Source organism: Equus przewalskii, chromosome 12 (assembly GCF_037783145.1).
Source record: "Equus przewalskii isolate Varuska chromosome 12, EquPr2, whole genome shotgun sequence".
NCBI classification, from domain to species: Eukaryota; Metazoa; Chordata; class Mammalia; order Perissodactyla; family Equidae; genus Equus; species Equus przewalskii.
This window is the reverse complement of record NC_091842.1, coordinates 31,165,816-31,192,069: the sequence shown is the minus strand read 5'-3', so window position 1 is coordinate 31,192,069 and position 26,254 is coordinate 31,165,816. Positions and strand designations below refer to the sequence as shown.

At 40.0% G+C, this 26,254-nt stretch overlaps 1 protein-coding gene across 3 annotated transcripts in view; it reads left to right on the top strand.

Moving 5' to 3' along the window:
• The window catches only part of ERCC4 (ERCC excision repair 4, endonuclease catalytic subunit), a 29,986-nt gene extending 4,914 nt beyond the window's left edge, over nt 1-25,072 (top strand). The window contains exons 3-12 of one of the 3 annotated variants that reach the window (XR_011524901.1): nt 1,305-1,500; nt 2,413-2,620; nt 4,430-4,610; nt 5,606-5,734; nt 6,523-6,633; nt 8,756-9,353; nt 11,133-11,225; nt 17,175-17,287; nt 19,385-20,181; nt 23,450-25,072. Coding sequence is in view for 2 of the 3 variants with exons in the window: in XM_070568512.1 (XP_070424613.1) it covers nt 1,305-1,500; nt 2,413-2,620; nt 4,430-4,610; nt 5,606-5,734; nt 6,523-6,633; nt 8,756-9,353; nt 11,133-11,225; nt 17,175-17,287; nt 19,385-20,118 (2,363 nt within the window). In the remaining variant the exon portion in view is untranslated. Of the gene's footprint in view, nt 1-1,304; nt 1,501-2,412; nt 2,621-4,429; nt 4,611-5,605; nt 5,735-6,522; nt 6,634-8,755; nt 9,354-11,132; nt 11,226-17,174; nt 17,288-19,384; nt 22,106-23,449 lie in introns of those variants that run through there. The other 2 variants (XM_070568513.1, XM_070568512.1) reach the window with 2 other exon arrangements.
• Nucleotides 25,073-26,254: the final 1,182 nt, after the last annotated feature.

The window sequence follows — 26,254 nt, the reverse complement described above, 5'->3', positions numbered from 1 at the left end:
AATTGAGTTCGTTGAACTACTAGGAGTCATGAATTACCATTAGTGTCATTTTCCAGACTCTAGGAGTGATGAGAACTGGAGCAAAAACATCAAGTACATTTATAACAAATATATATAAGGTAACTGGCTTGATTTAGGTCTAAAAGACTGAGAATCGTCATAAAATAACTGAGTTTTTGATCCAGAAATGACATCTGTGCACTCTTACATCATCTCATGTCTCTCCCTATCACTAATCATACGCATCAAAAAGGTATATATAATATATATTCCTCCCATATATATATGAAAGATCATTTGGTCCAGTACTCCTGTTTTATAAATAAGGAAACACATATAATTTTCTTTGTTTTTGTGATTCAGAGGTGTCATTATCACACCACCCCAAAAAACAGATGTATTAAATAAATTCATTAAAGATTTTCATTTATTTATTTTTGGGAAGATTAGCCCTGAGCTAACATCTGCCGCCAATCCTCTTATTTTTGCTGAGGAAGACTAACCCTGAGCTAACATCTGTGCCCATCTTCCTCTACTTTATATATGGGACGCCTACCACAGCGTGGCTTGATAAGTCGTGTGTAGGTCCACACCTGAGATCCAAACCGACAAACCTTGGGCCACTGAAGTAGAGTTCGTGAACTTAACCACTGCGCCACTGGGCCGGCCCCAAAGATTTTTATTTTAAATGGACTAATTTACCTCTCAATTGAATAAACGCTAATTCTGAAAGTTGAATTATTCTAACAGGTGATGCAGATGTTGCCCAAACTTCTAAAGTGCAGCTATTTTGTGCAGTCCACATCTGATTCACGTGGAAAGAATTGGTGACCCACTTCACTTTCAGAAATTCCTCCTCCACCATGCCAGACACGCCCCACCTCAGGGCCTTTGCTCTTGCTGTTCCCACAGCCTGGAACTCTCTTGGCCCAGATGGTCACAAGGCTCACCTCCTCATCTCCGTCCAGCCTTTACTTAGATATGACCTTGGTGAGGCCACCGTATCTAAAACTGCAGACCACGACCCCTCGAGCATACTCTCTCTCCTTCTCTGATTCGGTTTGCCTCTTTAGCACTTATCACCTTAAAATGTACTAAATATTCTACTTATCTTCGTTGTTTATTTTAAGTGCCACGAGGACAGGCGTTTCTGTCTGTCTGTTCATGGCGGTATCCCCCGCCTAGAAGGGTGACTGCCCTGCTCAAGTAGGCAGTCAAGAAAAACGTGATGAATAAATGAATGAAAGTGAGTGTGAAAATTCCATGTCCACTCTGTATTTTAAATTATGCTTTTCCTCCCTCAGGCATCCTGGTGTATAGAGCTCACAGAATAATCGAGTCTTGTCAAGAAGCGTTCATCTTGCGTCTCTTCCGCCAGAAAAACAAACGTGGTTTTATTAAAGCTTTCACAGACAACGCCGTCGCCTTTGATACTGGTTTTTGTCATGTGGAAAGAGTGATGAGAAATCTTTTCGTAAAGAAACTGTATCTGTGGCCAAGGTGAATAGCATTACGTGACAAATTTCTGTGAATCTGCTGTGATGTGATTGTGTGCTTTAACATGATGTAAAATTACTGTGATTGCACTTGACGCGTGTAGTCAGGTCCGTAACAAGCACATCCAGATAGAAATATGTGGTCACCACGTTTATGATTCTTTCCAAAGGGGAGAGAGGTGTGATCGTTGTTTTTCTCATAGCCCATCAGATGTGTCCAAGGGCAGCCAGTTTACTGTTTCTTGGACATTTAGTGAAATCCCCAGGGATCTAGAGACTCAGAGATACAACAGCTTCAGGTGAACTACAGATTTACTGCCTACGACTCCCTCCTTCACTCTGAATATTATCCATCAGGGAAATAAAGCACGAAGACTTTGAAGAATTTATGTAAATTTCTGGGGAAAACGTAAGGTTTCAATTTTCAAACATTTTGCGACCTATGCTAATAAGTACTTTCATTATACTATATGACATTTAAGAGTCGTTGTTGTGGTCTTTTTCCTTTCTTGATTATACCTTATTTCAGGGATTATATACTTTTCCTGTAAAGGGCCAGATAGTAAATATTTGGGGCTTTGCAGGCCGTGCGGTCTGTCACGATTACTCAGCTCTGCTGTTACAGTGTGAAAGCAGCCATAGATAGTACATACAGTGGGCATGGCTGTATTCCAGTAAGACTGTTTATTCAGACAGGTACTGGGTTTGGCCCAGACGGCGGTTTGCTGACCGCTGCCTTGTTTGACTAATACTTCCATTCATTGAGATTAAAAGCATTCCCGAAAACATTGTCATTTTGCTTTCCATCCTGTTTCTTAATTGCATTTACAAAAAGCTATTAGAGTATTAAATTAAGACCAGAAATACGTAGTGGTTGAAACTCTAGAAAATATTTGAAAAATGTTTGTCTCTTTAGGTTCCATGTAGCTGTAAACTCGTTTTTAGAACAGCACAAACCAGAAGTTGTAGAAATTCATGTTTCTATGACACCTGCCATGCTTGCCATACAGACTGCTATACTGGACATTTTAAATGCATGTCTAAAGGAGTTAAAATGCCATAACCCGTCACTTGAAGTCGAAGATTTATCTTTAGAAAATGCTATCGGAAAACCTTTTGACAAGGTACTCCATTTCTTTTCCTTCTTAAGCACAGTTTGTTATGTTGTAATTTTAAAGAATGCAAGTTATTTTAATATTTGTGATGTTCTTAATAGGTTATTTGCTGTTATTTTAGCATTAAATTGGAGGTGATATATTTTAAAATATAGCTTCTTTGGTTTACTGGGAAGTAATAAATTGTAGTAAAATATGTGGGTTGGAATATAAGCATAACTGATTTTTGCATATACACAGTGATTATTTCTTATTTTAAGTATAATTAAGAGGAGGATAAATAATCTCTGCTCTGAAATGACATTTGAATATCTATAGGTAGAAGAGTTTTATATAAGAATGCTTTATAATTAGACATGAATTTATAAGCTCTTTTTTGGAATACAAATTAATTTGGATGAGTTTGTTACTGAGGAATGTGAAACTTGCTCTGCCTTAAAATTACATTCTAAATTGAGAAAATGGTAAGACTTTAAGGAAGTTTTATTCTAATTTTTTATCATAGATTAATATTAAGACAGTTATGTAAATATCTAAGATTGAATTATAGATTCAGAAAATGCTGCCTTTTAAAAAATTTGAGGCAGCTTTTTTTTTGTATTTTGGTAAGACAAATTCCTGTCTTTTAAACTCTGAATCAATCTCTTTGTTGCTGGAAATAATGCAGAGTGGTTATAAAACAGAAAAATTTAACTTCCGTTTCTCTGATTCTTCCAAAAAGTCATTTTATTGTGAAATATTGATAACATAAAGGTATTCTTTTAGTAAGCAAATCTAAATATAGACATAACTTGCATCTTCTTAGAAAATTTAACTTTTATAGATGATTCTGCAAAAGAGGCATGTAGTTATATGTCCCAGTTTGTTGAGGACAGTCTCCGTATTTGCTTGTTGTCCTGGAGTAATTATTGTTAGTATCATTTCATTTTCACAAGAGTCCCAGTTTGGGCAATAAATTGTCTGATCATCCAAATGTTACTCCTACTCAGTATTAAATTTGTTAGATAAGGTGCCACGTCATGATACTGCTTCCATATCATGCTGCTTGGTTTATCCTTTTTAGTTACAGAATCAATTTGTGAAGGAAATGTTCATATATATATATATATATATATAGCTGTGGATATGTAGGTACCTACATAGTATATACATAAAGCTGTTCTGTGGTTTAGGCAACTTTTTAATATTTTTAAAAATACTCAAATTTAGTCAATTGTTAATTTAACAAAACACTTTCCCATCCATGAATCACACTTATAAAATAAAAAACTAAACAAATATTTTACATACCAGCAAATTAAGATACATTGGTTTTAAATTTGATACTTTGTAGTTTCCTGGTTTACGCCCTCTGCTCCATCGTCCAGCTGGATCCCACGTCTTTATCCATCCAGGTTACGGTCACAGCCAAACTTGGCAGATATTGAATATGTCTGAGCTACGTGCTTTGACTCTTCATAAAGACAAGTAACTGATTATCTGATGTTTGTCAGGCCTTTTCTCTCCTGACTAATAATGTAAATATAATTATGAATTGACTCTATCTTATCATAAAGAGTTTACTAAGACACTCTGCTTTATATTTGAAAAATTAAACATTGTTATTAGAATCTTATGAACTGAATTTTCCTATTCACTTCTTTGGGATATAACGTTTTGGGTTCTTTTGTGTGTGTGGTGAAATATACATAACATAAAATTTACCATTTTAACCTTTTTTAGGTATACGGGGGATGATGTTTGTTGAAAGTGTAATTTGTATTAACAATAGCTACATTGAACATATTTTAGCAATACTAAATTTTATTCTTGTTGCAGACAATCCGCCATTACCTGGATCCTTTGTGGCACCAGCTTGGAGCCAAGACTAAATCCTTGGTTCAGGATTTGAAGATATTGCGAACTTTGCTGCAGTATCTCTCTCAATATGATTGTATCACATTTCTGAATCTTTTGGAATCTCTGAGAGCAACAGAGAAGGCTTTTGGTCAGAATTCAGGTGAGAGATACAAATACTAATATTATTCTAGGAACTGATTTGAATAAAGTTCTGGGTTTTGTTGGGGAATCAGGTGTGGGGAGTGTTATTCATGGTATACTAAGATTACAACTTACGTTTATGTTCATAGCGCAAGGATGTAGCTTTTATTGATAGCTAATGTTTCCGCCTACTTAACTTCTGTTCTGTATAATAATAAATATTCATACCCATTCCAAGCAACTTTATTTCTAGAAAAGGCTGTGTGTATTATAGGCAGTTCCCAATTTGGAAATAGGTTGTGTTCTGGAAGTTTAGTTGTTAAGAACTTAAAATTCATTTTCCCCAAAGAAACAGCACAAGGGGAGTATAGGGTTTCATCAGCTAGGTTGTTGAAGACTAAAGAGAAGAGATTGTGGGGAAACAGGCATGTACAACTGGCCACCGTCTTGTTTTCCTACCTGTCACAGCCTTTCCCTCACTATTGTGACCTTTCTCACTGGCTCGACCAGTGATTTTCAAAGTGTGGTCCATGGGCCCCTGGGGCCAAGGTTTAGTATGATTAATAATTTTTACTGCTTCATCTGGGGCGTTGTTGAAGAATAAACTGCCAACGCATAGCAATAAAGAATACATCGACTGCTAGGACCCTTTGGTTCCACTGCCTTAATTCGTGCTCAGACACCAGCAGCGTTACCCACCAATGCTTTTGTACATCATCGGAAATGTCATCACACTGGAAGAAAGTCAAGTAATGAGTTAGTATTATTATGAGAGTAGTTTTGAGGTCACAGACCCCGTGAAAACATCTTGGCAACCCCCAGAAGTCTGTAGGCTACACTTTGAAAACAACTGGTCTAGCCAAACAGTGACAGAGGCCACAATAAGGGAGAAGGTTGGGTTGGGAGGAGAATAAGACGGCAGCCTGTTGTGTAATAGGTCATGTGACCATCAGAGATTCTTTCAAATTAACCAGAAATTGAAGGCTTTTTTTTTTTTTTAACTTTTCCTATTAGGTTGGCTGTTTCTTGACTCCAGCACCTCAATGTTTATAAATGCTCGAGCAAGGGTTTATAATGTTCCAGATGACAAAATGAGTAAAAAAGGCAAAATGTCTGAAAAAATGGAGGTTAAAGAAGAGCAAGGTATTTTGTAGGCTTAAGTCTTTAAACGTTTCTTATATTTAAGTATTTGGTGTGGAATGCTTATCAAGTTAATAGTGTAATTTTAAATCTCCTTTGACCGTGTGAAGAATGTGTGCTTCTATGTTAAATGTATATTGCATGTAAGATATGTAGCATATGTTAAAAGTATTCAGCATGGCAAGGCTTACAGTCCATTGCCAGCATAGAGAACATAAACACATGAGAATGAGGGAGATATGGATTTTATTCCGACACTATCTAATAGGTATAATAAATATATTGAGTTTTAGAGACGTAGGATAGGGCTAATGCTTACTTTCTGCCTAGTTCAAAGGTCTATTTCAAAGCTTAATTAAATGTGTTAGTGGGTGAAATAAAAGTTTGATTGTTGTCCACGTCCATCCCATGTTCAGGATTGTGAAAATCATGGGGATTTTAGAAATCATAAATACTGCTGTTCTGTATTGATCCCGTTATTTTGTGTAGCAGCTTACATATAATGTCACAGTTGACAACTAACACAGAACTTTCTCTTATTAGTGACCATGCGTATAACTTTCTATCAAGGCCTTATGAAACCTGTATTAAGGTTGGTTTGAAGTATCTTTCATTTAGACCATAAGTAGACCTTTTTCAACTAAGCAAATTCTGTCTCGCATCATGAAGGAGGCTCAAAGGAATGGGCTTATGGAATGATGCTTGTGTTATCTGTTGTTTTGAAAGCCTTTGGAATACTTTATGGATAAACATTATCACATGGAATGAGGTTATCTTTTATTTCTATACAGAAACAAAAAAGGAACTGGTCCTGGAAAGCAACCCAAAGTGGGAAGCACTAACCGAAGTCTTGAAAGAAATTGAGGCAGAAAATAAGGAGAGTGAAGCCCTTGGGGGTCCAGGTAGGAAAAAAGGAGATGATGACATTTGCTTTCAAAATTGAGCAAATGAGCCTTTTTCATTAGCTCTTTAGAAATAACTTACTATTTTGTTTATAAAATGTAGAAGAATAAATGCCAAGTGAACACCGAGATCCTCGGGGCAACCTCCTTTCTGTTCATTTGGTGAGATTTTGACTCGTTGTATATTCATGAAAGCAGGGGTATTTGACTGGTTGGGTTCTTGGGACTTCTATTTAAAGATGCAGCTAATCTCCACATATGTATTCACCAGGCTTTAAATCTGGAATCTCCAAGGAGAAAGCTAAAGGGTCTTATGTTTTATATTTTCAGCAAGTATCTTTCCAAAGAAGCCTCAACCATTCTGTGGAGTGACACTGACCTAGCCCTAAAAAAATTCCAAGTTTTGGGGCTCCTCTATTCAAACGTAAATATACTAGTAGATTAGCCCAGTAGACTAAATCAGAACTAAATTAAAAAATAAAACCAGATAGAAAAATAAAACTAGATTTAAGAAAATATATATCAAGGGGCCGGCCCCATGGCCAAGTGGTTAAGTTCGTGCGCTCTGCCTCAGCGGCCCAGGGTTTCACAGGTTTGGATCCTGGGCACGGACATGGCACCACTCATCAGGCCACGCTGAGGTGGCGTCCACATGCCGCAACTAGAAGGACCCACAACTAAAATATACAACTGTGTACCGGGGGGCTTTGGAGAGAAAAAGGAAAAATAAAATCTTTAAAAAAAAAAAAAAAGAAAGAAAAAGGAGATTGGCAGCAGTTGTTAGCTAGGTGCCAATCTTTAAAAAAAAATTTAAAAAAATCTATTGTCTTTGAACTCCTGCAATAAAGGCAAGCACACAATCTTTATATTAGTAAATATGCTGGTGATATTATCCCAGAACTTATGGTGCTGTGATTTAAGACCCAAAGTCATACATGCTCACTTAGAAAAAGTGGAAAATTTAAAGACAAAAGAGAAGGGAAAAAATTATGTCTAACAGCCGCTGTTAACATTGACATATTTCCTTCCTGGTTTTCTTTCATGTACTTTCTAGTGTACATTTTTAAAGTCACAGTGTAGATTTAATTTCAGGATATAGAACTAATGAGTCAAGTGATAAAGTGCTTGAGACATATTACCACATTGCTTTATAGAAGGTTTTCATCAATTTTCATTTTTTCTGGCAGTATAAGAACTTATCTTTTTTCACTTAGCTAACAGTGGCTGGAGATTCTATACATTCGTGTCTGTGTACATATATTATGTATGTACAGCAGTTTTATTAATTTGGAGAAAATATCTTGTTTTAAATTTTGATGTTTGGTGAGCTCAATATTTCCTCAAGTGCACTTTCTCTTTTGTGAATTGTCTACTTTCCTTTGCCAGTTTACTCTGTCCTCAGTTTGTATTGGCTTTTTATAAAAGATACTAACACTTACCATAGTTGTTACATAAATTTCTTTTTACTCTCTAGCTTTTTTTTTTTCTTTTTTCTGAGGAAGATTCGCCCTGAGCAAACATCCACCACCAATCCTCTTTTTTTGACAGACAAGTGTTGTAGGTCCACACCTGGGAAGCGAACCTGAGCCGCCAAAGTAGAGCACGCTGCACTTAACCACCAGGCCACCAGGGTAGCCTGTCTCTAACGTTTTTAATGCTCAGTTTTTTATTCTTAAAGAGTCAATCTTAGATTATAGATATCAATCTTCTTTGAAATTTCTTTCGTTGCTTTTAAGCCTAGAAAATCATCTCCATCCAGAGAGATGGAGAATCATTTTTTAATGATTTCATGTTTAACATTTGACTCTGTAATCCATTTGGAATTTATTTTGGTGTATAAGATCCTCTGGAAAATTAGTAATTAAAAATAGCTTCTTTAAAGCCTTCATTATACTACGGCTATCTATTCATTAGACAAATATTTCCAGCTTCAGCTTTACTCAAAAGATTTCAGTAATCCTGGTGGGGAGGTAAAAACCTTTGATAAGCATCTGAGACCTTTTTTAAAGAAACTGTAAATGTTGTGTCTGTAGCACCAAGGGGTAAGCTGTGTCTTCCTGTGGGGGGAGGGGCGAGGGGGCACATGAGATAAGAGTAACACAGCATCGTTTTCTACTTTTAGGTCAAGTACTTATTTGTGCAAGTGATGACCGAACGTGTTCCCAGCTGAGAGAGTATATTGCTGTTGGAGCAGAGGCCTTCTTGTTGAGGCTCTACAGGAAAACCTTTGAGAAGGACAGCAAAGCTGAAGAAGTGTGGATGAAATTTAGACAGGAGGACAGCTCAAAGAGAATGGCGAAATCCAACAAAAGACCCAAAGACCCCCACAACAAAGAAAAGCCTTCTACCAAAGAAAGGACTCTCAAAAAGAAAAAACGAAGGTTGACTTTAACTCAGATGATAGGAAAGCCTGAAGAACTGGAAGAGGAAGAGGATGTCAAGGAAGGATGTCCTAGAGACATAAGCAGTAGCCCGGAAAGCTGCTTCGAAGAAATTAAGCATGAGGAATTTGATTTAAACTTGTCATCAGATTCCGCCTATGGAATCCTGAAAGACCCCCTCACCATCATCCATCCCCTCCTGGGCTGTAGCGACCCCTACGCTCTGACAAGGGTACTGCACGAAGTGGAACCGAGATACGTGGTTCTGTATGACGCAGAGCTCACGTTTGTTCGTCAGCTTGAAATTTACAGGGCAAGTAGGCCTGGGAAACCTCTGAGGCAAGTTACAAAGAATGGGAGCTGTTATCTTGTAGGCTTCGATTTCACACTTCTTTAGGTTTTAACACAGAAACTGTACCAGTTGCATATGGATTTTCTTATCTTTAACATTCTGTTGTTAGGATGTTGGTTAAGTTTATGAAACCTTATTTTGCTTTCTGATCAATCTGGGGAGTTTGCATGGGACAGCTATCAAATGTTGTCGGAGAACAACGAATCTAGTGGCATATTTGTGTTCTCCTTACGTCCTGCTCTGCTGTTCTGTGTGGTGTTCATTATTCCCTGGTTGTGGCTTATTGCGTGCTGTATCTGAACAGGTCTAGGAAATTTATAATATCCTAACTTCTACCAAAAGATGATACCATTATGACTCAGCTAAATAATTTCAATCTTCTAAAATGTCTTTCTTATAAATTTTAAGAAGTGACTCTTAGTTATGTCCACATAAAACTAAAGTATTTAGGGAATTATTGTACCAAGTTTTCTTGAGTTTCAAGAAGTACCAGATGAAAAAATCTACAGAAACATCAGATGAGAAAATGATGCCTCCCAAAGAATATAGTGTTCTGGCTCTCCAATTATCTGAGGGAAATAAACAGCAAAATTAATATCCTGAACTCAGTCTGAACCAAAAACAGAGCCAAAAGAAACCTTTCTAGCAGTTTAACTAACGCAGCCTTTCAGAGTAGAGATGAATGGAGGAGGTGGATCAGAAATAATGCAGGATGAAGAGATTAGATGAAGCTGGTAAAATAATTATAGGCTGGTAAATTTTTCATACTTTGCCATTGATCAACTTCGTAGATAGCTTGTGTGCTCCAAAGTCTTTGTTGCCTGCAAATAGGAGAGTGTGATATTTGGAAACAAAATATCAGAGTCAGAAGGGCCCTGGGAGTTCAGCCGCTTGCTCTATCAGTGGGAAACTGAGGCCCAGAAAGTCAGTGACTTGCCCTTGACCATGTGGCACATTTGTGGGAGAGCTGATGTCTCGGGACTCATGTCCAATGGTCTTTTCCCTGTCCACGCTTCAGAGACATATCATCTAGGAAGATGAAGTCTAAAAGAAACTTTGAGAGCTAAAAAGGAAAATACCTCTGATAGGAGGTGAAGAGAAGGGACAGAGGAGGTACTTAATTCAGCTTCTCAGAAACAAAGAAGATGGAAAAGCAGGCCTTCTCTAAGAGAAAAGAATATATCAAATGATTTCTGGAGGAGCCTGATAGAATCCATGTGTCCTCTGTGTCCGTGTGTTTATATAAAATGTGTGATGACTCGGTTCTCTTAAGACGTGAATAAAAAAACTGAGAAGTCGCTCGTGAAGATAAAGGTCATATAGATTTCATTTGTTTATTTTTTACTAACGTGAACTTTCATGAGCTGGTTTTTATAACTCTCATCCAACTTTTTAAACGATTGTTTGGCAGAGGTGCAAAGAAAAAATTGAAAAAAGAGAAGCTGCTAAGATTTTGTGTTTTCTGATTTGTTTATAGTTATGAGGAAAGAATTACTCTATCCTTCTAGTTATATTTCAGTGTTTACCTAACTTCTGTTCCTCCTTTTGGTGAAAGAAAAAAAAAAAAAACCGGTGTGGTAACGAGACCTTTCCCAGGTGGGGTTAGGCAGCTTAATTTTAGTATGTGATTAATGGAACCTTTTATTCTTAGTCAAATATTTATTATTTGAGCAGGGTAGGTTGCTGATTTCAAATGCTGTGTTCTTCCTTTCAGGGATTAAAATTTATGATTTTGCAGCCTAAAAGGGTTCTGTCTTCACTCGCAGGGTTTACTTTCTTATATACGGAGGTTCAACCGAGGAACAACGGTACCTCACTGCCTTGCGGAAAGAAAAGGAAGCTTTTGAAAAACTCATCAGGTAATACATAGAAGATGAGTATGAAAGTGTCAAAGGCCTTTCCAGATCCAGAGGCTTCTCTGGATGGGGGCGTATCTCAGAGCCTCAGGAAAGACGGAAAGGGGAAGGGGTTGGGGAGGATGCCATCAAGATGAGCCTGTGGTCTGATTCATCCCCAGCACACATTTCCCTTTTCTCTTCCCGTCTCTTTTCCACCACCTCCACTTGCTTTTCAGTGGTTTAACGGAATATTAGAAATGTGAAGAAAGCTGCTTTTCTGTTTGTAAAGAAATATAACGTAAAACACCAGAAATATAATCCAAACACTGCTTCTCTAAGAAACACGTTAGTAAAGCTCCCTCTTCCCTCCCCGACAGCACAAGATTTTTCCCTTCCCTTTGAATTATGATTTTTTTTCCTCCTTGTAAAATTTCCATTGTCTCTGCCTGGATGACTTGCCCTTTACTGGGAAATGTTTTTATGACCCACTCGGTTCAGATCACCATCAATAGAGTCACTCTAGGAAAATATTTTTTAAAAGGTGTGATGTTTGTCTGAACATATGTGTATGTTTTTGAGAGTGAGTGTCTGGTAATGTTCCAAATCCAATAGAAAACGCCCTTCAGTTTAACATAAGGAAAATGGTTCTCAGTGCGAGGTTCACAAACTGGATAGCTACCTCTTACTCCTGCAACTGTTTGAAGAATCTGATAACCTCTCACCAGGGACGTTGTCAAGGAGATTGCAGCTTGGTGAGGGAAGATGGACCAGGTGATCTCTAAGGGGCCTCAGAAGCCAGGGCAGGGGCTGGGTGGGGCTTCCTTGAGCTGAGCCCGAGAAAAGGCTGGACTGAGTATGACTGGACCAGACCAGCCTGCCAAGCCTCAGACGGTGGCCATGTATCAGTGGCAGCAAGAGGGCAGAAATCATTTTAGTGGCAGTTAGCCTGCCAGGACCCTAGACGGAATTTCGGAAGGGACAACTGTCCTCCAGCAGTGGCTGTGGGCTCTCAGTCTATGCGTAAAATATACACATGCCCCAGTTGGTCCAGGGCATGCCTTCCTGGAGCCCGGGTGCTCACTGAATCAGTGCCGGGGAGTCTCCGTGGAGGGGCTGAGCACGGTGCTGGGGCACTTCCCACCCTTTCCCTTCAAACCCTCTGTATCTGTGACACGCTTTGACCATGGATTCTCCCAGCTCCTAGTCATACAGTTATCGGTCAGTCCTTTCAGCCTACGGGAAACAATCTCTGTTCATGTGCTCCGTGGGGTGGTTTGTATGGTATATGTGTGTATATATGTTTTTTGAAAAAATAGTTCAGAAAGTGTTGTAACAAACCAAGTTTTATACAGGCCACCTCTTCTTGTCCAAAGCTTTTAGCACCTGTCTGTCTTCTTGACCTTCACTCTCCCCAGACTCAAACAGTCCACGGGGATTTACTGAGTATCTATTATGCGCCAAGCCCTGTGCTGATATCAAAGTGCTGAAGTGACAGTGCTGCAGAAAAAGCCTCTGCCCTCCCAGAGCTTATCCTCTGGTGGAAAAGACAAATATTAAGTGATTACGAATATTATAATAAATAGACGTGTGCAGAGTGCTGCTGGCTGCAGAGGTGAAAGGAAAGAGTGTAATCAGGGAGTATGTCAGAGTCCTAACCCAGTGCCAGGGAGCAGGATGGCTGGAGAAGTGACATTTAGCTGAGACTAAAGAATGTGGTGATTGCTGAGGAGACGGGGTGGACACGGGTTGTGTTGAACAAGGGTGTGTGAGAAGGCTCCGGTACAGAGGCGTGTTAAGGATTTAGGACTTGACTCTAAAGGCAGTAAGACAGCGCTGAAGAGTTCTGAGTGGGAAAGTGACATGAGTATATTGTTAAAGGCTCTCTCTGGCATCAAACTGAGGACTGGATGGAGCTGGGACACCAGTCAGGAGGCTCTTGCAGCTGTCTGATAAGAACAGGTGCTAGCCAAGATTAGGGTGATGGAGAGAAAGGGACACCTTTGAGAGAGCTTTAGGAAATGGAATCAAAGGATTGGTGATGCTGGGTGTGGTCAGCACGTCCTAACCATTCCTTCACTCTTTTTAAAACCTCCTTTGCCTAAGGCTCCTCTGGTTAAAGCAGTTGCTGCGGAATTACAAATGAGCTCACAGAGCCGAAAGAATTCAGTTAGGTTTTCAGTGTTCGTGTTGAGGCTCCCCAAGAGCACCCTCGAGCTTGGTGATTCTCTAGAAGGACCCACGGGAGTCAGAAAAACTGGGAGACTCACAGTTACGGTTTATTACGGAGAAAAGATACAGATCAGCAAAAGGGAAGAACCTGTGGGGCAAAGTCCAGGAAAAACCAGACGTAAGCTTCCAGTGTCCTCCGCCAGTGGGGTCACGCGGACGTGCTTCCTTCTCCCAGCAGCAGTGTCTGACAGCACACGCAAAGTGTTGGCCATAGGAAAGCTCACCCAAGCCTTGGGGTCCAGCGTTTTTCTTGGGGATCAGTCATGTAGACACAGAATACCCTGGTGACAGACTCCAGCCCCGCAGAGCAAAACAGGTATTCACCGTAAATCACATTGTTAGCATAAACCACCTGATCAAACTGGTGCTGTGTGGCCGCATGCCTCAGGCATACAAAAACCCTCTTATCAGGCAGAATATTCCAGGGGCTCAGAGGTCATTTCCCAGAAGCTGGGCAAGGGCCAGTCCTGAGGAGACAGGCCTTTTTGGGATCCTGCAGAGTGAGCAGCCCAGGCCTGCCAAGTTAACCCTTTCCTGCACAGTGGTGTAGCCAAAGGAGCCTGGGAGAGCATGGGGAGGAAGGCACCTAAGAAGGTGGGTCGTTATGGTCCAGGCCTCCTTCACGCGGCTGCTGTTCCCCAGTCCGTCAGGGAACCTGACCTGGAAAGAGTACTTTCGGTAGATTGTAGCAAGGTACTGGGGACCTTGTGCCGTTCCTGGTTTATGTAAGTGATGCCACACATCAAAGTCTTGGTGACAAAGTGTGGGTACCTGGCACGTCCTGGAAACCTCACTCAGCAGAACCTGGAATACGGCTGTCTCCTACATTTCAATCTATACAATAATTTCCGTACCAGATTTTAATATAATTTTATCTATGATCTGGCAAATTTTCTAAACTCAGTGGTGATTGTCTGCTTATTGTAAGTTAGATCTCCCCACATTACACAACAATCAGATAGTTACACCATTTAGAATCCTGAGATATTTACTTTCCCAGAAAACTTGGGGAATTTGAGAATGTTTGTTTTGAAAAGCAAAACCTACGTGAGGTGCATTGCTGCAAGAGCCTTTGCGCTGAGCCCGTACTTAGAGAAAATTTAATGTGAGAATAAGATAACGTGCTTTTGCCAGGACCTCCATGGGTGAGGTTGTAAGAACAAACGCAGTGCTACTATTTAAAATAACCAGAAAGGAATGAATCAGGGGAACTGGCAGCGAAAGGAGTGCTTGGCTGGACTAAAGATCAGTAGATTACAGATGACAAGTAAAGAGAAAAAAGATTACGCTTCGGAGGATTGATGATAAAGTGCTCCCTGGGAAGAAAAATTAGTAATAACATTCTGAGGATACATAGTTTTGGAGAGGTCACTGCTTTTCAAAGGAGGGGGTAAAATTATCTGAAGTTTTACAGTTAGAAAATATGACCACAAAATGGGTTAGTATGAGGGCTTGAATAAATACCCATTTGAAGAGTTCTAGTTTTCCTCCGTGTATTACCATGTTATACGAGCTATTTAAATATCGTTGAAGATGTTGAAGCAAAAATAAGAAACCTCACTACTTTGGATTAAGTGGAAATGAGAATCTGAATTTTTAAATTATTACTTTGTGTCTATCACATAGAGTAACTTAAATAATTATGCTAAATGTTAAAAGCAAGGGACTGAATATTTATAATTATGGCAAATTTCAGTTAAATATTACTGGTTGGGAACACTTAATATTTTCTTCACAACCCAGGTTTCATTTCAGGAGTATATTTTTTCTCAGATTCAGTTTGCAGTTATAACATTTTGTGGTAGAACAGTTATGGAATTATTTGAAAGTAAATCTCCCGTTTTTTAGCATAACCATGGACAATTAGGGGATGAGAGTACCACATTATAAGAAGTACACTTGTAATAACAGCTACCATTTGTGTAATGCTCATGTGCCAGACACTATTCTGAGTGCCTTACATATATTACGTAATCCTCATGATAGTCTTTTAAGGTGGGTTCTAGTATTCCCCTTTTACAGATGAAATTGAGGGACAGAGCCATCTTACCTAAGGTCACATAGCCAGAAAGTGGTTTCAAATCCACAAAATATGGATCCAGAATCTGCATTCTAACCTACCGTGTTGTACAGCCACTCACAGATTACAGATTAAGCAGGAAATTGGGGTGCCCCCATGTGTGATATGTAGCTTAGCCAGTAAAGTAAGGGGAAATAAAGAGGGGGGAAAATCCCCAATATTAATCCCAAATGTAAAAGAGAAAGAAAATTTAAGAACAATAATTTTTTGCCTGGTTTGCCCATTGTCCTCAACTAGAGTCTGGTAGCTGTCATGGAGCAGTAACAAGTGGCTGCCAGAGCATTATCATTGCAAAGGATTTTTCAACAGGCAACTCTTGACACCAGTATTGAGAGTAATGAGGAAAAATGGGACTGGAACTACTGTCTGCCCCCTTGTGATCTATTTATAAAATGTTGTACTAATAATAACTCTGCGTTCGTATATTGTTTCAAATAGTATAGAGTTTAAAGTTGTAATTTTTGTTCTTCAGTGGTATTTTTAGTGGTACCCTGCTCTCAAGCATCGTTTATCCAGAGAGGGTGGAGAATTGGTCCTTTTGGCTTTGTTTCCTTTAACTGGAAAATCTTTGTTGTTTTAACCTTTATTGAAATTATCAGTTAATATTGAAGACTCCTCTTCTGTTTCGCCTCACTCTGGGCTCCTTCACTGCAGTTTGTCAGTTCCACAGTTGGTTTTCGTGCTTGCTTTGCGTCCCCGACTCAGTTGCAAGCCCTGCGAGGGAAGAGACCAGCCTTATACAATTTTGCTGTCACACCAAGCACAAATGGACACATAGTACTTGCTGTTTCATAAATTGATTGTAACACACTTTACTGGTTTTGAAAAATAAGACTGTGGCAAACCAGCCTTACTCTTTCTTTAGTTACTGAGAATCTTGTCACGATGTAGTTCCTGATCACAAATCTTAGTTCTGGTCAGACAGTCCTGTCGACCTACCAGGTATAAGGTACTGAGCTACCTGGAAGGCAGGAATTATTGCGTAACCATCTTTATATCCAAAGTACCCGGCACAGCACCTGGGAATGCTCTGTAAATGCTTTTAAATAAATGCACAATCGAGTGAATCAACACTGCTCTACCACATAACCTGAGATGTTGATTTTTTTATTTCAATCGCCGTTGGAAATTTGCTTTCTTATGTTAACCTTGATTTTCTGTTAAAATTGAGAGTGTTTAATGGGGCCTCCCTGGAGTTTTTTAAACCAAAGGTCTGTCATACATGTTTTCATTTTTTTAATCATTGATTTTTAACCATCTCTATTTATGATTACTCTGGAAATATTGGAAAATAAATTATTTTAATTCTTTTTAATGCTCAATAACATGTTTAGCATGTTTTCATAAAAAGTCTCAATAATCTCTCTGTGGCATTTTTTACATGCTTATTTCATACCTCAGAGTGCTTGAAGGCCATACAGAAGAGAAAATAAACCACAGCTTTTTTAACTCGGGGAAATTGGAAATAGTACCCAGTCAAGAAATTCTTCCTGCTTCCTTTACCCATCGCTTGTCTGTGCATATTTACATCTAATGTATTCCTAGCATTCTCTTTTACCACTGCAGTCATGTAGATCATCTTCTGTATTATAATTTACAGACGATTAAAATCTGGAATTTTGAAATTAGTTCAAAAAATGTTTAGTTGTTTTTCTTCCCAGGGAGAAGGCTAGCATGGTTGTCCCTGAAGAAAGAGAAGGCAGAGATGAAACAAACCTAGACCTGGTAAGAGGCTCCGTGTCTACAGGCGTTCCCACCGACACTCGTAAAGCAGGTGAGTCCTGCTCTTGCCAGGCGCTCTGACTGCCTGTCAAGGAGGCCGCCAGGGTCCACAGCTTCTCTGCAGAGGACTGGTTTTTCTCAGTGAACTCTGAAAGAGGGATGTCTGCTCCCGTACCGTAGTCCAGCTCTGCCGTTTATTAACCATGTCGCTCCTGGATCTAAGACTCCTCATCTGTAAAATAAACAGGGTTGTGTTCTCTGCACCCCCGCTTGGAAGTTAGTTACATTCCAGCGTGGCTTGTAAATGTGGTTGCTTGAAACTCGGAATGTACTTTTGCAAAGAAACTTTTTTAAATGGTGATTAAGTTCTTATCTCACCCTGAAGAAGCCAGTTTAACTCACAGATAAACAGGCAGGAGTTGTTGGAGTACACTCCCACTTCTGCATTCTTCCGTCCTTCCTGGTACTTCTCCAGATCCCAGCTGTGTGCTACTGTCACTGCTGTGCAGTATCTGAACAGTGGTGGCCCACCGAGACCTGCTGAATGCCAAGTGCACCGTGTCCCAGGAGTAACCATCTCCCCACTCCCCAGGTCCACATTTCCCTGTGGCGGCATAAGAAAAGCAACATGACTGAGTTGGTTGAACCGATAGTGGGGTCAAGCACAGTTAGAGCAGTGGGTTCCAGAACTTAATATACTTAAGAATAACCTCAGATGCTCCTTAAAACTGTGGATTCATGGCCTCAGTCCATAGAAATTCTGATGCAGTCGATCTGAAATGGGGTCAGCATCTCAGGGCCTTCTGATGGAAGTGGTCCTTGGACCATACTTCGAGAAACACTGCCTCAGGGCATCCATGCCTTTGTTGAAGAAAGTTCTTATTAACTCAGATAAGTTGGTGACATTTCATGCCCAACTACAGAATGTCAAGCAGTATGAAGGAAGATAGATTTGGGCATGTAGGTATCGCACACAAAGCTATTCACTGAAGCCTAGCCTTTCGAGTTCAGTCCTCTAAGCCCTTGTGTTAATTTCATGTGGCTGCTGTAGCAACTTGGCACAAACTTAGTGGCTTAAAACAGCACGTATTTATTATCTTAGCATTCTGAAGTCCAAATGGGTCTCACTGGACAAAATGAAGGTGTTGGCAGGGCTGCCTTCCTCCTGGAGGGTCCAGAGGAGAATTCCCTTCCTTGCCTTTCCTGGCTTCTGGAGGTTGCCTGCGTTCCTCAGCTCCTGGCCCCTTCCACCTTCAAAGCCAGCAGCTCTGACTCTGACCTTCCTGCTTCCCTCTTTCACTCGTAAAGACCCGTGGACCTACATGGATGATCCAGAAAAATCTCCCAATCTTGAGATCCTTAATTTAATCATATTTGCGAAGCCCCTTTGCCATGTAAAGTAACATATTTACAGGTTCCAGGGTTAGGACATAGAAACCTTTAGGGGGCCCTTGTCCTGCCTACAACAGCCCTGGATCCTTGAAAGTGTAGTCCTTAAGCCAGCAGCATTAGCGTCACCTGGGAACTTGTTAAAAACGCAGTCTTAGACCTGTCCCGGACCTACTGAATACAAAGTCTGCTTTTTAACTCAATCCCCAGCAATTCGTATGCACCTTAGAATGGGAGAAGCAGCTCTGTTCTGGGATATTCTTGTTTTTCCCAGCGTCTTCCATTTTTCCCTCTTGGACTCATTGATACAAGCACTAAAAGCTCCAAAGTTTTTCACAACAGCTCATAAGGCTATTTATTCAACGAGCATTTTTAAGCATCTGCTCTGTGCCAGGTCCTGTCCTAGGAATTGGGAAGATGATGAGCAGTAAAATGTGATCGGTGCAACGCTAAGGGGCTATAGAGAGAACTACAGAGGGCAGATAATGGCAAATGCTGGTGTTTGTCAGTCATTCTAAGTAAGGAACTACCGATAGACTCTAACTTTCCATTAGTCCATTTAGGTTAAAGGAAATGGCCTCTATTTACTTTGTAAATACATGCTTTTGAAAATAGAGAAAATGTGGAATAATAGCTTGTATTATGTAACCGTGCATCAGAGGTTAACAACTGAAACATATATTTAAGCTTAATTGTTATATTACATCTTTGAGAGTTCTTCCTCAGTGACATTACTTAAAATGCTGCTCTTTCTTAACAGGTGGCCAGGAACAGAATGGTACACAGCAAAGCATCATCGTGGATATGCGTGAGTTTCGAAGTGAACTCCCATCCCTGCTGCATCGCCGGGGCATCGACATTGAACCCGTGACTTTAGAGGTGGGCGATTACATCCTGACTCCAGAGATGTGCGTGGAGCGCAAGAGCATCAGTGATCTGATTGGCTCTCTAAATAGCGGCCGCCTCTACAGCCAGTGCATCGCCATGTCCCGCTACTACAAGCGGCCGGTGCTGCTGATCGAGTTTGACCCCAGTAAGCCTTTCTCTCTCACTTCCCGAGGTGCCTTATATCACGAGATCTCCAGCAACGACATTAGTTCCAAGCTCACTCTCCTGACCCTTCACTTCCCCAGACTGCGGATTCTCTGGTGTCCCTCCCCTCACGTATCTGCCGAGCTATTCGAGGAGCTGAAACAAAATAAGCCACAGCCTGATGCCGCAACAGCCATGGCTGTTACCGCAGATTCCGAAACGCTCCCGGAGTCAGAAAAATACAATCCCGGCCCCCAAGACTTCTTGTTAAAAATGCCAGGGGTCAATGCCAAAAACTGCCGCTCCCTGATGAACCATGTTAAGAACATCGCAGAGTTAGCGAGCCTGTCACAGGACCAGCTCGCAGGTGTTCTGGGCAATGCCGCAAATGCCAAGCAGCTTTACGACTTCATTCACACCTCGTATGCAGAGGTTGTGTCTAAGGGGAAAATGAAAAAGTGAACCACAGTGGCTGTTCTCTGATGCCGTGACTGCTTTTCAGCTGCTCTTCGCCAGCATGAATAGGTCATTACTCATTATTAGTTCAGTATTTCATTCTCGTCCATGCTTTGAATGATTGTGCAGTCTGCCTCCCAGGTCAGCGGAGCAGAAGGCAAGATTCCTCTCTGAGCTCTGCTTTGAGGCCTCGTTCTGACTTTCCCTTGCCAGCTCTCCTCCCTCCCTGCGCTGTCCATGCCAGGTTTAATACACTCATTTTTAAATGAGGCGCGTTAGGACCAGGTAAAGTGTCTACAAGCGTTTCTAGAAGGCCATTTTTGCAAAAAGCGGAAATATATGTTTCCTACACAAACTGATAAAACACACAATCGTGTTCCCCTGGAACCCTGCAAAGGAAATGTCTCTCTGCCCTTCCTGACCAGTTCTCGCCACCACATTTCCTCAACTATATGCTTCTTCCACCTGTCTGCCTCTGAGGAAAATTCATGGAGACTGCCTGCTACCAACTTAAGACAGCCACCTCTAAAACTGGCTGATTAATTTTCTAATCACCTGAGTGTATGTAGCATATACTATAACTTGATTGTTCAAAACTAGATTTTTTTTTTTCCTGTGAGGAAGATTGGCCCTAAGCCAACATCTGTTGCCAGTCTTCCTCTTTTTGCTTGAGGAAGATTGTCACTGAGCTAATGTCTGTGCCAATCTTCCTGTATTTCATGTGGGATGCTGCCAGAGCATGGCTCGATAAGCGGTGCTAGGTCCCCACCCGGGATCCAAAACGGTGAACCCCAGGCTGCCAAATCAGAGCACACGAATTTAACCACTACACCACCAGGCCAGCCCCTAAAACCAATATTTTTAAAACATAAAATGAATTACCTATTTTCAGAATTTAATGATGTAGATGAAGGGCCCTTAGAATTCTTAGTTTCTACAGATACTTAACCACCTAAATCCCAGAGATCTCTAAGCCCGGATGGCTAGTTACAGAGTCTGAAGACTTCCTCATTTCCAAGCCTCTCTTCACGTCTCCTAAGACCACCAGCACCATATCCTCTCGAAATGCAGCATCAATTCATCCCTCTTGACTCTCCCCTTCTCGCTTCCTGTTCCTCCTTGCATCTCGGTGTGAGGACACGAATACAAGCCAATGAGTGGCCCACAAAGTTTCTAAGATTGGGTTTTCCTTCCTTGAGTTGAAATAAAAGGATTGTAAGTAAATGGAAGATCAATGCTTAGAATATATAACAATTCTAAAGAAATACTTTAAAATCTGTAATGAAAACAATCTCATTCTAAACCTCCTTCTGATTAATTTAGTTTAGCTTTTTACTGAAGTGTACATACAGGACATCCATAGCATCTTTGTGCAGTTTTTAAACTTTTATATTTAAACATGATTAACTTAGGTATTCTTTGTGTATTTAGTAATCAGTAGTGAATTTCCTACCTCAAGAGCTGACATAGACATCGATTCTGCCAGCCATATCGTGTGGTGTCACGTTTCATCCGTGTCAGCTGTGTTTTGTGTCTGTCACACTGTTTGAACTCAGAGTAGTCAGTGGACCTTCTAACACAAAATGGTCTCAACTCTCACAAAAGTGCTTTCAAGTGTCACCCAAACTGAACCTCTTGCGCTCATGTCTTGATTTCTTGGTATATTAACATATGTTAATGCTGTTAAAGTATATGTGAGTTTTGAGCTCTATACAAGGGAACTGTGAGAATGAATTTTTGAAGGATCTCAAGGATCTATACTGGTTATCATCAAACTCTGTACAGTGATTTGGAGAGTAGAGAAGGCAAGAAACAAAGATTAGTTTTGGTAGAATAAAGATTTCCGCTACTCATTTTTGTCCCAGGGTTAAAAATACACCCTTAAGAATAGAAAACAAAAATGTCGGGTGCATATGTTAACCTTCACTTTGGTATATATTTATTTAAGAGTTCAGTCATAGTTAAAAGTACATTAAAATAGACATGCCACTTCTCAAATAGTAATGGTTATTATAATTGTTCTAGCACTTCTGCTTGAGGTACGTAATTTCTATTTTTTTCCTTCTTGTATAATTCCACCTGCCTTTTATTGTTCTTTCCTTACATAAAAGGAAAATCCTAACATAGCACATTCTTTGATAAGTTTCACTCCAAGTTAAGTTTTCAAAAATAAGCTCTTCTTAAAACTATCGTTTTAAACAGTCCTTGTTATCTAGTACAATGTAGGTAAGTCTTAACTGTATTTAGCAACCCGTGTCCTCTGACTCTCAAATTCTGTTATTTACTGTTGTATCCACTTCACTGTTGAAGACAGGTGCACCATCTCGTGTGTGTCTGAATTACGAGCGATAGTTTCTGGTGAATTCTCAAATGGTCATTATAGATGAAAGGCTCTCACTGCCACTTCCTCTTCCAAGTAAATAAATAGACTTTAATGTGTCTCCAGTCGTGGAAGGCCTTCAATACAATGGTCACATATTTACTTTTATCAAGTTCTTTGACAGATTTTTACAATCTAAGAATCTTTGGCAGACGAACTAGAAATGCACACAGTTGCAAAATTGATGTAGCACTTTATTTTCTAAAATCATTTTGTGAACGTTGCCTTTTTCTTTCAAAATGGTAAACGTCCAGTTTGCTTATGAACTCATGCTTAGCTTTTTTAAAACCTTTTTTTAAAATGCAATATCATTCTATTTTTACAAGTCTTTTGCACAAAGATTGAGCATATGAAATACTGTGAGAAATCGTTTTCAGTTTTGTTTGTTAGCTTAAATCGTAGTGCCTCTCTTGATATTTCCTTAAAATTAGACAAGGAGAAGTCATTTTTAATAGTGGCTGTAAATAATATCCTTTTGGCAATCAGTTACTGTTTCTTCAAGCTGAGGCCTAGTAGACTGTGTGTCTGCATGTGTTTGAGTACATCCGTGATGCAGTTCCCAGCTCATGAGGGCCTGGAAATAATTGTCCCACTCTTCAACCCGTTGGGACGCAGAGGTTAAGTCTAGAGTTGGTCGTGTTGAGATAGAGAGCCTAGAATTCATAAACGGCTTTCCACAGGAAACCCCCGCGGAAGCAAATCTGGAGAAGGAGGTGGAGGGCGAGGGACGGGCATTATTAGTCTCTGCTTTTGTTTTTCAAACATCGTTTGATTTTCCTTTGTCTCAGGAAACTTTTTTAGGGAAATTCCCTTCTCTTTTGTCTTCAGTTTAACCTAGAAATGTGTTCTTAAAAACCAACATTTTCAGAAAATTCTTTTCTCAGTCTTGAGTGTATGAAAATGTATCCAGACAACACGAGTTGTCATTTTTCTTCATTATTTTCCTCTCTATTTCAGTTTATAGCTGTTTCCTGTCCGATTCTGAGCTTCACGACTTCATTTACCATCCTCATCCACAGGTTTGTGGTGACCTCCACCACTGTTGTTTTTTCACTTAAGAGTATGTAAGCCAAAATCTGGATGGGGGGAGATGTAACTGATTTCTATCGATTTGTAACAGACTTATGTGTGTGTTTTTAATAAAGTGTGTATTTATTCAGTATTTTCCTCAGCATTCTGTGGGCAAAGTAAAAGTAACAATGTATAGTGAAAGGGCGTGTATTCCCAGTCCACTGTGTTCACCAACATCTTGGTTAAATATAATTTACAATCCAGAGACTATTTCGTTTGTTTTCTTTTTGTCGTGCAGAAGAAGTGATTAAAGCTAAGCTACTCTTTGAACCACTGCTTCTGCATTTGACTTATTTGGTAAAACCCACTTTCTAAGGCTTTGGCGTATTTTTCTCTTGGTTATTTTCCTTTACTGCTTTTTATTTTGTAGCATGTCTCTTTAAAGAGGGAGAAAAAAACTATTCTTCTGGAAATACTCATTTGTTGACACCTAATGAATGCGTGGTGGGCACAGTGCCTGGGACATCTTAACAAAGATTAATTTCCTGCGGCCCCTGATTCATACATTTTTGTTCCTTTAACATCAAAGTTAAGAGACGTGAATTATCCTTTTGACACTTCTAGAATTTATTGTAATCTCTTAAATGAGCTTAACTATTAGTTTACTAATTGACTCATTTTGGTGATTTAATTATTTTTGCTTCTGCTTTAAAATGTAGAACTGAACCCCTTTTTAACAAAGCATAAAACAGATTATTTCTCAAAATGTTTTAATGTCAGAATAAAACTCTGGTAGAATAATTAACCCTTTCTTAGTAGAAGTACTATGACTCAAATTTACTGAGCACTTATGCATTATCTCGTTTAACTCTCATCACAAAGCCATATACTATCACTTAAAATCCTCTTTTATATTGGTGAAACTGAGGCACAGAGAGGGTAAGTAATTTGCCCAAGCTCACCCAGCAGTAGATGATGGAGCCGTGATTTGAACCCAAGCAGTCTGACTCTGGAGCCCACGATGAGACACTGGCAGCGAGTGGTGGGGGGAGACAGTGGGAAACTGGTTTATGTCCACTTTCATAGATCTAATTACAAATATGTCATAGAAAAAGAAAATTGGTTTGTTTCCATGCCTCCCTTAGTTAATAGTGTCAAGAGCAGGTATACAAAACTTGGGGGAAACCAAAGGGGTACTGAGCACCTTTTCTGTGTAGAGCTGGGTGATGTCCAGGGGCCTGTGCTGCCTGCAGATTACCTGATCTGCGGCAGCATACCTTTTGCTGACTGATCAGGAAGGCTGTTTTGCAACTTTGTAAGAGTAGAGGTTTAACTTGTGAAAACTCAAGAGCAATACAAGTGATTCTTGTCTGGTGGCATCTCAAAGGTTACTGCCTAGTGGGACATTGACCAGGTTTGCATGTGTTTGCTGGCAAATTTCTTCCTGCATTCCTTTAACCGACTATAAATCTCTGGGTCCTTGAATTTTCTTTTGAATTAGTCCTAATATCTTACCGGTTTCCTCATTAATTGAATCAAATAAAATCTTTGACTTCCGGTTTTTTTCTATCTGTATGGCATCATGTTTTTAACTTCTTGAAAATTGTCCTTTGCATATGGTATTGCCAACATGAGCTCCCATATGATGATAAAACCCTATTTCCAGCCTCATTCATCCTAAAGTTAAACCTTGTAAACTAGGAAATGGATAATATGCGTGTGCACATATATGCATATATATTTAAGAACTGTACTTTGCTACTAAGATGTTAATATTAAAAACTAGAAATTGATGAAATATTTAAGAACCATGGACTCATTTTCAGACGCTGGCTCAGTGGACCCCTGTTTCTCATTCTGTTTACAAAGCTCAACTGAATATTAAATGAGTTCCTTTTCTGTGTAGCCTTTGGCTATGCTTGTTAAAGAGATTGATTCATGAATGAGAAAGAATTTTAGGTGTTCCCAAGGATCTGCTTGCATGGTGAAAATATCTACATCCAAAGAACGCTGCTCCCCGAGGACCTGGGCGACAGGTAAGCAAAATCAGCTTGTGATTTGAACTAAGGGAATTTCCTGGAGTTCATGAAAATAGTGCATAAACCGGGTCTGATGAAATGGTGGCACAGTATATTTCAGATGACGATATTTGGGGACACTTTTTGCTATAATTATGAGCTCCGGAATTTGGTGTCAATGAGAGAATGTCCTCCACTGAGTAAGAGATTTGCTTCCTGTGCAACTTTGTTTCTGGGAAGGGTGCCGCCCAACAGAAGCTGAGGGAAGGAGACAGTTGAGTAGACTGAGAGAAGCGTGACTAAGCTGGCTTGTGTTTGGCATAAGGCGTCTCTTGCGCAGGGCAGAGCGCTCTCTCTGGGTTCGATGCTGTAACAGTCCATGCCAGTCAAGGGGCATCCAGTCTTACAGTGAAGAGAAGTCAAACAAAGACAGAACATGAGTGAGTAGAATAATAAAAATGTCACCTGGGGCCATATTGTAGGGGCCTCTGATGTGCTAGGCTTGAGTGGTTTGTTCTTATTTCAGTAGAAAAACGAATGATTGAGTAAGGGAAGGACGGGATCAAGAAGTCTGTTTTAAAACTTTGGTCTGGCAGCAGCGAGTTTGAGATGGAAAGGAGCTAATGTTAATGGAGCACTTCCAAGGTACCAGAGACCTTGTGTGTGTACCCCATTCGATCCGCACACCCTGAAGTAGATGAGGAGACAGACTCTGAGAGATTAAGAAGTTGAA